We start from the raw sequence: 13,012 nt of genomic DNA on the forward strand, positions 1-13,012 counted from the left end.
AATCGTGTTTATACATTTTCAAATAGTTTTCAATAAATGTTGATTCATTTTGATGATGGTTAACGGAAATTTATTGACTTGTAATTTGTAAATTATGAAAGCCTCAGTAAATCGTGACAATATCTGTTACAATTGATTTAATTCCCTCCAGTGTCTTCACACACATATTCAATTCGACTTTTGTCTGGGTCCATCTTAGAGGTCGTGGGGCCCAAAATAGGTGTTTATTTACTCCAGATGAGCTGTACACAACAGTTGCATAAAACTGCATGCCTCCCGGTTTTATAGTAGTGCAAGTCAAAGCTTTAGGAAGCAGAGGCAAGACAAAGGAGGTGATCGGGAAAGTTAATTTGCCCTTGTCAGAATCAGAATGAGAATCACGTTGCTTATCTTTGTGTTTCCACTGTGAAATAGTTGGCCAAAAATACACAATCTAAAGACTGATTAATAGAGAGATGAATATACATATATATATATATATATATATATATATATATCATGTATACATACATGTGTGTGTGTTCACCTCTAGTCTCTGGTATAAAGTATTTACATCTCAATAAGAATTATACAAAGAATTATACACAACCAGTATATTGTACTTAAAACGGGTGAAATTGCACTCAAAACTGTAACAGTCAATGTGACAACTGAAAAATCTCCCATTGCACAGTTATGGAAAATGAAGTCAAATGTAAATAAGTAAACTACAATGTAAAAACTTTTTTCTTTTGTACTATTCAAGTTAAAAACGGGCAGCACGGCAGCGCAGTGGTTAGCGCGTGTGCGGCACAGTTTTGAGCTCATGAGATCAAACCTCCGGTGCTGAGTTTTCCACCGGGCACTCCGGTTTCCTCCCACATTCCGAAAACATGCATGTCAGGTTAATTGGCCGGTCCAAATTGTCCCTAGGTGTGAATGAGCAAGCGAATTGTCTGTCCCTGTGTGCCCTGTGATTGGCTGGCAACCATTTCAGGGTTTCCCCTGCCCACTGCCCGAAGATAGATGGGATGGGCTCCAGTGCCCCCTCAACCCTACTGAGGATAAGCGGTGCAGACAATGTATGGATGGATGGATGAAGTTAAGAACTTTTCTGCAATAAGATACTTGCTAAGCTAATAAAACACTTCTTACGCATAACTGTTTTAGAATTAAGTCAAGTGCATCTTAAGTTAAAAAACAAACAAACAAACAAAAACCATAACCAGGATATTGTACTTGAACTGGAATATTGCACTAAAAACTGTCACATCTGGAAAATCTTCCATGCACAAAGTTATGGAATTTAGGTAAAGTGTAAAAGAGTAGAAAGTACAATGTAAAACCTTTAAGAGTACAGGTCGTGGTTATTTGTATAGCCCTTCATCGCAAGAAGTCTCAAAGGGCTGTGCAGACGTCAGACTATTTTTACAGCATCCCTTGATCTAAAACCTACACACATGAGGACCACACATAAAGTAATCCCCCTTCCAGGATGACCAGGCTGCAATGGATGTTGCAATAAAAAGAGTTGAGAACTTTTCTGCAATAAGATACTTCTGTAAATAAAATACTTCTTCTGCATAACTGTCTTAGAATTAAGTCAAGAGCATTTAAAGTAAAAAAAAAACTACATAACGAGGATATTGCTCTTGAACCAGAATATTGCACTAAAACAGTAACAGCCAGTCACATCTGAATTATCTTCCATGCACAAAGTTATGGAAATGAAGTCAAGTGTAAATGGATAAACAGCACAATGTAAAGAGGACAAAAATAGATAGAGTAAAGAACTTTTCTTGTTGCTCTTTGACAGTGACCTGTTTTTTTTTTATATATATAGCACTCCGGTTTAGGCTCCTTCTGGGCTATTTAAGGAATGTTGGGTGCCTCTACAAGGAATCTTGCACATGTCAGCCCACTTCACATAAAACCGTGACATAGCACGGCACACATGCATTTTTATTTTGAAACAATAATGCATTGTACTGTTTTCAGTTAACATTAATTTAAAATACCCACAATATTTAATTCGCCAGTTTCTTTGTAACAATAGCTGACAGTCACGTGTATTGTATCAAAGTCACGTGACCAAAACAGGAAACACAATAAAGACTGAAACCAGATTCACCTCAACATAATTTACACTCGTAAAATATGCACTTTGGAGACAACAGCGCAAACCAAAATTATATTCTGAAGTTGCAAAGGGCAACTAAAGAAAAACTGAGAAAATTCAACGCTTTGCGTGGTACGTTTTTGACGAGCTATATCACAACGTGTTTCACTGCTGATGCTCGACTGCCAGATTAGTTCTCATAGGAACCAATATGATGCTGTAACAAAATAAAAGAAGAAATTCAAATGTATTGTCTAATTCTACCCTGCCCACTTGAAGGTCGAGAGGTTGTGCTTGGTGAATTTTGGGACGTGGTGGTCGTGACTGCCGCGGATGAGAAGCAGAAAGACGCCTACGAACTTCAGATCAGAGACAAATTGGATATGAAAGAGCTTCCACTTGGAGTGCACTATAAAGTTTTCTCAGATCCCCCTGGATGTAAAATCGGTGGGTATGCTGTATACGTTGGTGTTTTTATTTAGAACTTAAATTATTGGTCTACGGGCGGCACAGCACCGCAGTGGTTAGCGCGTGCGTAGCACAGTTCTGAGGTCAGGGGTTCAAATCCAGCTACCAGCCTTCCTGAGAGGGGTTTGCATGTTCTCCCTGTGCTTGCGTGGGTTTCCTCCGGGCACACCAGTTTCCTCCCACATTCCAAAAACATGCATGTCAGGTTAATTGGCTGGTCCAAATTGTCCCTAGGAGTGAATGAGCGAGCGTATTGTCTGTCCCTATGTGCCCTGCGACTGGCTGGCAATCAGTTCAGGGTGTCCCCTGCCCACTGCCCGGAGATAGCTGGGATGGGCTCTAGCACCCCCGCGACCCTACTGAGAATAAGCGGTGCAGATATAGATGGATGGATGGATTATTAGTCTATTGACTAAGTCAAGTCACATTCATTTGTATAGTCCCTTATCACAAAAACTCTTTTAAGGAATGCACAAAAAACCTGATCTGATACTGCTTTAGAGCAATGAAAAACTAAAAAAAACTCAGTATAAAATTGAGAAACTTTGAGAAGGGGTTGCGGGGTAATTCCCCTTCTACGATGACCACGCTGCATGTTGAAATGAAATGATCTGCATTTATATAGCGCTTCTCAAGTCAAGACTTCCCAAAGCGCTTTACAGTGTGTTTCACATTTCCCAATAGCGGCCGTGCAGCCATGTAAGGCGCTAACCTGCATATTGGGGGTATTAGGGGTTCAGTGTCTTACCCAAGGACACTTCTACATGTAACACGGCGGAGCCGGGATTTGAACTGCGATCTCTTGATCCCAAAAGATCCCAAGACGAGCGCTCTAACTCCTGAGACACTGCCGGACATCAACAAATAACACACAGTCAACATCAACAATAAACATAAGTAATAACTAGTTGCGCAAAATGTCCAATTGACAGCAATGTCAAACTACCTTTCTCAAAATCTTGGTCAATGCAGCAAATACTAGATGATGGCATGCAGCAGGGGGCGGTCTTATGGCACAGAATGCATGCACGATGCAACATCCTGGCTTGTGGTGACATTTATAAGAGGAACACATTTACAACACCGGCTCAGACATTTCTAATTTGTCTGTGTGTTTGGTGTTGATTATGGTATTATTTATGTTTTTTAGGCAATGGTGGCTCCACACTGCACGCTTTGCAGCATCTCAATGAAATCTACGGCAAGAATCTTTCCAGGATGAGAGTCATCCTGATCCATGCAGGTAGGGGATAATTTCCCGCAAAGGGTGGAAATTGCCGGTAGTTTTTCACATAACCAGTTTTGTAGTGTTGATTTTGGCAGCACTACTTACAATATTTCTAGAAAATTGTAATGTGTCCTGCTTCATGATTATATGAGTTCTTCATTTATAACAATTTTAAAATTTCAATTATTTATAACTTCTCCACTTATTTAGTCGTACTAATTATACTTTAATTCATGTATTTGAATGTAATTATTTACGTCTTGATACAAATTTTGACTTCTTGATGTATCCATTTATTCAGTAGTTATTTAGTCCCTATATTGTTTTAAGTAGTGTTTTTCAATTTGTATTTTCAGTTTTCAGTTAGGATAAGACCTTGAATTTTATCCGAACTTGCCATAATTGCTCGAACGTCTTTATTACTGCAATCCAAATAACTATCCAATCAAAAGTACTGGAACCAGAATTTGTCAAAAGCGCTCAATTCGTCTCCATTAAACTTTATTTTCAAATATGTTCGATCAAGAACACGGCATCAAAAGTACTCTTAAAATGTGTGTATTTCACTGCTCAGCGACGATTGATCTCTTGTAATGTAATGTAATTATCTGCATTTATAGCGCTTTCCAAGTCAATGAAGACCTCCCAAAGCGCTTTACAGTGTGCTTCACACTTTCCCTTTTACACACACTAAATAAGCGTCAGCCATGCAAGGCAACTACCTGTTAATCGGGGGAATTAGGGATTCATTGTCTTGCCCAAGGACACTTCGACATACACTGGAACCTCAGTTCTCAACCATAATCCGTTACAGAACCCTGTTCGAAAACCGATTTGTTTGATCACCGAAATCATTTTTCTCATTAAAAAAAATGTAAATCATCTTAATCCGTTCCAACACCCTGAATGTTTACCTTGAATGTTTAACGTAAACATAAAAATCAGGTCGTGTACAAGTCATTTAGCACCCGGGTCTCCACAACAAGTGGTGAGCGGTTCATTGGAAAGGGGGCTCCGTTCCAACACCCTGAATGTTAGGCTCCGTTCCAACACCCTGAATGTTTACCTTGAATGTTTAACGTAAACATAAAGCCAACCCAGGCTAATCGCACGTTCGCGTTATCGTAATCTTCCGTACGAAAGATTACGCTAACATGAACGTGTAAAAATAACAAAATCAGGTTGTGTACAAGTCATTTAGCACCCGGGTCTCCACAACAAGTGGTGAGCGGTTCATTGGAAAGGGGGCTCCGTTCCAACACCCTGAATGTTGGGCTCCATTCCAACACCCTGAATGTTTACCTTGAATGTTTAACGTAAACATAAAGCTATCGTAATCTTCCGTACGAAAGATTACGCTGACATGAATGTGTAAAAATAAAAAAAAAGGATAAAGAAAAGAATTATGAATAGGATTTCTTACCTTTGTGGTAGTCAGCAGAAGGCGCTCGCACACCTCCTTTATATTTTGCTATTCTTTCTTAAATGCAATAGTTGTACGCACTACTTTTCTTTTTTCACCTGTAGCAACTTTGCTGCTTGCACTGACTTCCTTCAGAGGCATAATTAGGGGCTAAAACACTTGGTACACCTACATTAAAAGCGAAAGCAAAACGAAGCACGTCCGCACGAGATAACAGTTGGTCACGAAAAGAGCAATCTACACCCGTACGCCGCTCAGCATCGCACCCTAGCGTACGCACTCACGCATTACCGGCGTTCGAATTCCGATTTTTTGACCGAACAGTGAAGCAAGAATTTCTCTAAATTTTTGGTCGGACTCCGATTTGTTCGAACTGAGAGGCGTTCGAAAACCGACGTTCCACTGTATAACACAGAGGAGCCGGGAATTGAACCTGTGACCACTTGACCACAAGACGAGCGCTTTACCTCCTGAGCTACTGCCGCCTCACATTAAGCATGATTGATCTCTTAAAATACGAGGCATTAAATGTGCATCCCTACCTCGTCTCAAGCTGGTAAAACATAAGGTCAATCACATAGGATAACTAATCCTCTACGGTTTAAAATTGTTGGCCCATGTTTTGTTACCCCGCTGTCATCTCGGTCCGGCTTGCCAATTGTTACTGATCTTGTAACGATACAATGCTGAAACTGGAGATTAAAAGTAATTAATAATTTTGGTGTATCGTTGCTGTCTTGCTCGCCGTTCCAAATACCAGATTTACAATTTCCTGGTGTTTTATTTTCAACAAGAAAACACAGTTTTTAATCTTTTCCACCAGGTGGCTTGAGTCAGCGTTTGCCCAGTGCCAGCGCGCTGGGTAAGATCTTCACCGCTGTTCCGCTCGGCGAGCCCCTCTACCAAATGCTGGAGCTCAAACTGGCCACGTATGTGGATTTCCCCGACCACATGAAGCCTGGCGCCCTGGTGACCTGTGCGGATGACATCGAGCTCTACAGCATTGCCACTGGGGAAAGCCTCTACTTCGACAAGCCCGGCTTCACCGCTATAGCCCACCCCTCGCCTCTTTCCATTGGCACCACCCACGGCGTGTTTGTTCTGATGCCGTGCGAGGATAACGAATGGTCGGAGATGGAGAACAGAACCTGCTTGCGTTTCCTCCACAAACCGAGCATTGCCGGGATGCGAGAGTCGGGTGCCGTTTGCTGCCGAAAAAGCGACCATTTTCCGTTACCTGACGCTGAGTTTGTCTACACAGACAGCACCTATTACGTGGACTTTGAGACGTCTCAGCGTCTCCTTGCTGTCCTTAAGGATGTGGCACCGTTGGAGTGTGAGATTGATGCGTATGGAGATTTCCTCCAGGCATTGGGCCCACACGCCTCCATTGAATACACCCGCAATACGGCTAACGTCACGAAAGAGGATGCCTGTCTTGTGGAAATCCGCCAGAAGGTTTTCCACCTTCTCCGAGCAACGCCGCTGAACGTGATCCTACTAAATAATTCCAAGTTCTATCACATCGGGACCACATCAGAATACCTTTTCCACCTCACCCAGGACAATGCTCTGAGGAGCGAGCTAGGCCTCATGTCTCGTGCTTTCAGCGTGCACCTGAAGGAAAATGAAGAAGCGTCGACCTGCGTGATGCACAGCGTCCTTAAACCCACTTGCTCGGTGGGGGCCGGCTCTGTAGTGGAGTATTCTAGATTAGAGGAGAGGGTTTCCATAGGCCAAGACGCTGTGGTTAGTAGCTGCTGGGTCAGTTGTCATTCCTGTGTGCCCGACAGGGTTTTCATGCATACGCTGTGCGTGAATCACCAGGGGAAAACCGGCTTTGTGACCGTCGCCTTCGGGATTCACGACAACTTGAAACGCTGCGTGGAAGCTTCCACAGCAAAAAAAGCATTGACTTTTTGCGGCATGACTCTGGAAACCTGCATGTCCCTTTGGGGTCTCGACCCGTACAAGTTCAGGTTCTCCGGTGATGTGTCCGGCTGTTGTTTGTGGACCGCTTGTTTGTTTCCTATCTGCCAGGACCAACAGCGCTCATTTTCAATGTCGCTAAGCATGTTGCAAGCAGTTCTGGGCAAATGTGCCTTCACTGTACCTGAAAGTATCAAACTAGTATCCATGCATGAAGCACTACAATGGAAGAACTTGCAAGAGATGCTTAACTTCAGGAAGGGACTCTATCTGGACATCACAGCAGGCTTATAAAGCAGTTTACATGAAATAAAGTAAGTACAAATATGTAATATCAATGTAAATAAAAACAACAAATCACCCATTTATTAATGCTCAAACACAATAAATCATGAGTTGTCAAAACAAATGGAAGGCAAGATTAGGCCGGACTGATCGAATGTTGAAACATTTTCAAATGACACATGCAATCTAGTGAACCTACTGAAAGATTTACAAATATATTCCAATACGAGTAGATCAATAAATGAGTATTTTCTATTGGGTTCATCAGTAATCTTTAATTTTATCCCAATCTTTGCCTTCTACTCAAAAGCTTTTCTGATTGCGTTGCAACACTGTCATCTATAGGCCACGATTAGTCAGTGCATTCATTTACTAACACGAAGTTCACATGTTCCTTCAGAGGTGACTTTTTCATTAATGGTAGGTGTAATAAAAATGCTCCCATGAAATTTACATATTGTTCGTCCTCACTACAGGAGAATTACCTATGTTGCACTCGCACACAATCACATGTCACGGTGACGAAGGGAGATCAGTTGTTGGGAGTTTGTTCGGCTGTTATTATTTTTAGCCCCCTGCCATGATCCCCTCTTTATCTGGACTGGTGCAATTGTGGCAGTGAGAGCAATTGTATGACTGACTTTTTACTCACTAACATCTTGCAGCATACTGAAACTCACTGATAAATGGGGAATTACAAGTCCAGACCGTCACAGACGTGTACAGGTAAGTGTATTTTGAGTGAGGCATTTGGTGTTAATATTTCTATAATTATTCAACAGGATTGTTTCTTCACTGGCAGATTCATGGTTTCTGGTTTACATACCTGTCAAGCTCCAGGGCTCCATGCCCTTACAAAATGTTGTATTTTCCCTTTCAAAATACAAAATAATCTTACACCACATTTTTCTTTCAAACGTGTTTATTTATGTCGTTTAACATGTTATATTGTACATGTGTTTGGTTATATCATATATATTGTTTGTTGTGGGATACTGAGTTGCTCGACATGAATGAGGTTTATTATAAAAAAGTTAAAAAATTAAGTAGCTTGGGCGTTCACTGTAGAAGGAAAAAATACATGCAAATATAATTAAGTACAATAATACATTTTCTTATTCAAATTATGAATTTATTTTGTGCATTAAGTTATGGTTGGTAATATACTGATTAAAGGGATAACCACAAACCTGTCTTTTTTCATTTTCTCCTTCTATACTTCCTTTTTTTTTTCTTAACTTCTTTATACAACAATTATGATTCGTAATGTAATGCATCAAAGCAAGTGAGCCGTTTGCGAGCCGGCTCTCATTAATGAGTTGAGCCGAAAAAGCCGGTTCTCTAAAAAGAGACTGACTTCCTTTCACTACATAACTACCACATGAAATCCGAGGCGACAGATGCATACGCAGAGTAGCATCAAACCACTCGCTTCGTTTGCAACGAAAAAAACGATACCGAGATAGAGGCTACCGCGGCGAACTCGTTTGACTTGATTGATTTGCCGTTTCGTGATAGTCTGTGTATACCGGATGGTACCCATAATTGACAAATTTGCGTTTTTCCGTACAGATTTTCTTGTACGTCGTACACGTCTTAAAATGCATAATACACGTACTAAGTATGGCAAAAACGTACAGGTTGACAGGTATGGGTTTAGCTTTTCTGCCTCAAAGTTTTGAAATTCAGGATATATTCTCAAAGTATTTTTAATGTTGAGGTTTCCCCTACATATTGTAAAGCTGGCCTGCACCATTCCGGCCAAAATGGTAATCACAGTAATTGCAGTTGTTATCAACAAAAACGACAGCAATTTTTGCTGCTCTACTTTTACAGTGCAAAAGGTTCAGAGGGAACATTGTATTCCAAAACATAAAAAGTAATTAACATATTTACCAATAATATTTTATTGCACCACTGGCAGGTAATTAAGCACGGAGGCTGGGTGGTTAGCGCGCAGCCCCACCGTGCGGAGATTGCATGTTCTCCCCGTGCCTGCTTGGGTTTCCTCTGGGCACTTCGGTTTCCTCCCACATTCCAAAAACATGCATGTCAGGTCAATTGGCTTGTCTAAATTGTCCCTAGGTATGATTTGAGGGAGTGAGTTGTATATCTCTGTGTGCCCTGCGGTGGGCTGGCAACCAGTTCAGGGTGTCCCCTGCCCACTGCCTGAAGATGACTGGGATGGGCTCCAGGACCCCCGTGACCCTACTCAGGATAAGCAGTGCAGATAATGGATGGATGGATAAGAGTTGTGATTCTCAGGTCTTTTTTATCAAGGTTCTATAGGAGTTTTTCCTTGCCTTCATGTAGGTTTTAGATCCGGGGATGGTGTAATAATAGTCTAATCTGCACACACTTTTGACACATAAGAATCACATGATTAAGGGCTATACAAATAAACATGACTTGACCTGATTATTTGTGCTAAGATACAAATAAAAAATAAATCTTACTATTTCTTGTACAATACAATTACTTAAAATTGGTTGTAATCAGTGTTCCCTCTAAGCTGCGCAAATTGCGCACTGCTTGCACATTCTCGGCGCACAAGAAAATCTAGCCAGTGCACAAAAATGAGGGCTCAAAATTACTCATTAAGGAGCGACTTAAGTCAAAGTTACAGTAGATGAAGGTAAAAATACACGGGTTCCCCTGACGTTGTGTCCTAAATGCGGTATTTTGAAGTCAATGTCGAACAAAGTTGAAAAGTAAAGTCAGTAGAGTTTGTCGGGAACCGGCTTCTTCGGCTCAGCTCACTAAAAGGAACCGGCTCTTTCGGGTCCTAAACGTCTCTTCAGGTTGTTTTTGCTTCTTTAATCCCAACATGACCAAATATTATGTAAAATTATGCACAAAATGACTTAAAGGGATGCGGGAATAGAACAAATAAGAAAAAAATGCCAAAATGAAAAAGTAGACCAAAAAAAAGACAAGAAAGAAATGTAGGAAAAAAGTAAATCGAGAACAAAAAGAAAAAAGTAACAGCTCGGAAAAAATCAACACAATGAGATTTTTTTTAAAGGAATTTTAAAAAAAGTTGAAAAAAACACGGAAAAAAGAAGAAAAAGTTTGTGTTGCATTCAAATAATTTCCAATTATATCAAGTGAATCTTGTTGCCAACATTGTACTTCCACTAAAAAATGTGATCAAGTACAGTTCTGTATCTTACAACAGACTAAATAAGTCCCCAAAAATGTTAATATTATGCGATAAAACATATCAGGAAATAAAAAGAAATGGATATCTTGTGAAAGAATTGTAAGAACAAACGACGTTTGTAGGCCGTACAACCTTTGCAATAGTACATGAGTCAATTCATTCAAAAGAGAAAAATAATTTTGCAAAATTTAACTTGATGTCAAGTTTTGGACATGTTTGATAATCAATCTTGCCACACTTGGGATTATGGTTGCTCACTGTTGTTTCAAGCGTTGCTCACCGACTTTGTGTGAACGCTCAGACCCGTGGAAAATTAGAGGGAACATTGGTTGTAATCTGTAATTTTTAAAAACCTGTAAATATAAAATTACTCATATGGCGGATACACTTGCTTGAATATTATCTAAAAATAAAACTTATTTCTTTTAAACATGTATGAGTTATTTAACAAAAAAAGTAATGAGATACAATACAATACAAATTCAGCTCCAATTTTGCTGTACTTTCTTGCTCTTCCAATGACTACTACCGTTGACGATTATAGAGGTAATTTGCAATGAATAACATTCAATTAGGGAAATTGGAACATAATGGAGAAAAAGAAAAGGTGTATATGGTTCAATCCAAAACACGGTTTCTATGTAATTTGAGAATTGAATACAGAGACCCCTCTCTACTTAGTTATCGCTGGTCCGCTCCTTCTCAGGAAAAAAACATTTAATTAAAAAAAAAAAAAAAAAGATTAACTCAGGAAAAAAAACAATGTATCCATCCCGCACCAACAAGGAATGTTTCGGGCAGCCAAGAATCAAGCCGATTGGCCATTCAAGTAAAAACAAAATAAAACAAAAAACACAAGGAATGCTTCCCATACCTGTGAAGAGCGTTTTAGACAGCCAAGATTCACGGCAATTGGCCAGGACCCCTTGACTTGAGATCTTCGATGCCGATTGGCCAATTCATATCACAGTGTCTTTCATACTGAACCGGACCAGACACCTGCTCTGCATTTTTCTGCATTTTGCTGAGTAAAGTTTGTGTCCTGCTCCTTTTTTCATGCCGCTTTAACAATGCATCTCTCTCTCTATCCTTCGTTCTGTAAGCCAGCAAGTCTCATTAATAAAGGCGAATGCCCCATAAAACAATTACATAATGTCTAATTTTTAAAAAGTACTGGGTTTCAATTTGTTCTCGCTCTTAGTCGGCAAGTCCGCTCTAATGAAGGCCACCTTCCCCCCCAAAAAGGTGTGACACTACTTTGCAGATTTTTATTTTTTGCGGGTGATTCTGGTCCCTATTAAACTCCTTAAACTGAGGCTTTTTATATTAACTGCTTTTGGTTGCTTGCCCTTATTCTTGCTCAAGATGAGTGGAAGAAAAAGGTGAGCGAGTCGTACTCTGCTATCCTGGAAAAGCTTGAAGATGACCTCCAACTCAAAGAAAGCGAGCTTGTCGACCTCAAACTGGCGTTCAGGTGCGCGCTTTGCTGATTTTACTTTTGGAGCCCGACGAGATGTTGACAATGTTTTTTCTTGTCCCTCACGTGACTCAGCTCGGACGAAGCGTTTCAGAAGGTCAACTTGAACTACCGGACAGAGAAAGGATTGTCCCTGCTGCATCTCTGCTGCGTATGTAAAGGTATGTGCAGCCGCCACAACCCTATTAATAACTCGTCAACAAAACACTATGAGGGAGTGGAAGGACGGATTATGAGTGACTTATCTGCGGACCACCTTTTTGGTGTTAAAGTCAGGCCTATCAAAAGCCTTTTCATACAATTGAAGAATGCCACAAAATGGTCATGTCCAGGTTTTAGAAAATTAGTAATTCATGTCCAGGGAGTATGTTGAAGCGAATAATCTTGAGAGTTGTTAGCCCAAGTGAGGTTCCACTTCATGATAAATCGGATTCCCACAAAGCTTCTGAACTGTATCGCGTGTTGAAAACCCCTAATTATAACCTGCAACGCTTATCCTTAGTAGGGTGGCAGGGGTGCTGGAGCCCATCCCAGCTATCTCTGGGCAGTGGGCATGGGACACCCTGAACTGGTTGCCAGCCAGTCGCAGGGCACACAGAGACAGACAACTCACTCGCTCATTCACACTTACGGACAATTTGGACCGGTCAATTAGCCTCACATGCATGTTCTTGGAATGTGGAAGGAAACCGGAGTAAGTCAAGTCACATTTATTTATATAGCCCTTAATCACAAAAATGTCACAAAGGACTGCGCAGGATTACAATTACACAATTACCTGATCTTAAACCAACATGCCGGCAAGGAACAACTCAAAACCTCAGCGTGAGGAAAAAGAGAAACCTTGAAAAAGGACCTCTTTGAGGATGACCAGGGTGAATCACAATTTGCATTACTATACACAAGCATAGTAAACACTAGGTAACATGTTGAAAATTTGT

The 13,012-nt window shown here is 40.7% G+C and overlaps 2 protein-coding genes across 3 annotated transcripts in view; both read left to right on the forward strand.

The window, feature by feature from the left end:
• Positions 1 to 2,093: 2,093 nt before the first annotated feature.
• On the forward strand, positions 2,094 to 8,477 carry fpgt (fucose-1-phosphate guanylyltransferase). 2 transcript variants are annotated; one of them, XM_088349606.1, is made up of 5 exons: positions 2,094 to 2,230; positions 2,378 to 2,545; positions 3,717 to 3,809; positions 6,041 to 7,460; positions 8,097 to 8,477. In XM_088349606.1, the coding sequence occupies exons 1-4, from the start codon at positions 2,137 to 2,139 to the stop codon at positions 7,438 to 7,440; spliced, it is 1,755 nt and encodes a 584-aa protein (XP_088205732.1). In that variant the 5' UTR covers positions 2,094 to 2,136; the 3' UTR covers positions 7,441 to 7,460; positions 8,097 to 8,477. The 2 variants fall into 2 exon arrangements, with proteins under 2 accessions (XP_088205732.1, XP_088205731.1); XM_088349605.1 differs by lacking the exon at positions 8,097 to 8,477 and having other exon boundaries at positions 6,041 to 7,510.
• tnni3k (TNNI3 interacting kinase) overlaps positions 7,628 to 13,012 on the forward strand; it is a 32,819-nt gene continuing 27,434 nt past the window's right edge. The window contains exons 1-3 of the mRNA XM_088349607.1: positions 7,628 to 8,157; positions 11,960 to 12,068; positions 12,147 to 12,232. Of these exons, the coding sequence (XP_088205733.1) occupies positions 8,118 to 8,157; positions 11,960 to 12,068; positions 12,147 to 12,232 (235 nt within the window). The 5' untranslated portion in view covers positions 7,628 to 8,117. The remainder of the gene's footprint in view (positions 8,158 to 11,959; positions 12,069 to 12,146; positions 12,233 to 13,012) is intronic.

Source organism: Urocampus carinirostris, chromosome 12, assembly GCF_059441175.1.
Source record: "Urocampus carinirostris isolate Australia breed hairy pipefish chromosome 12, RoL_Ucar_1.0, whole genome shotgun sequence".
NCBI lineage: Eukaryota > Metazoa > Chordata > Actinopteri > Syngnathiformes > Syngnathidae > Urocampus > Urocampus carinirostris.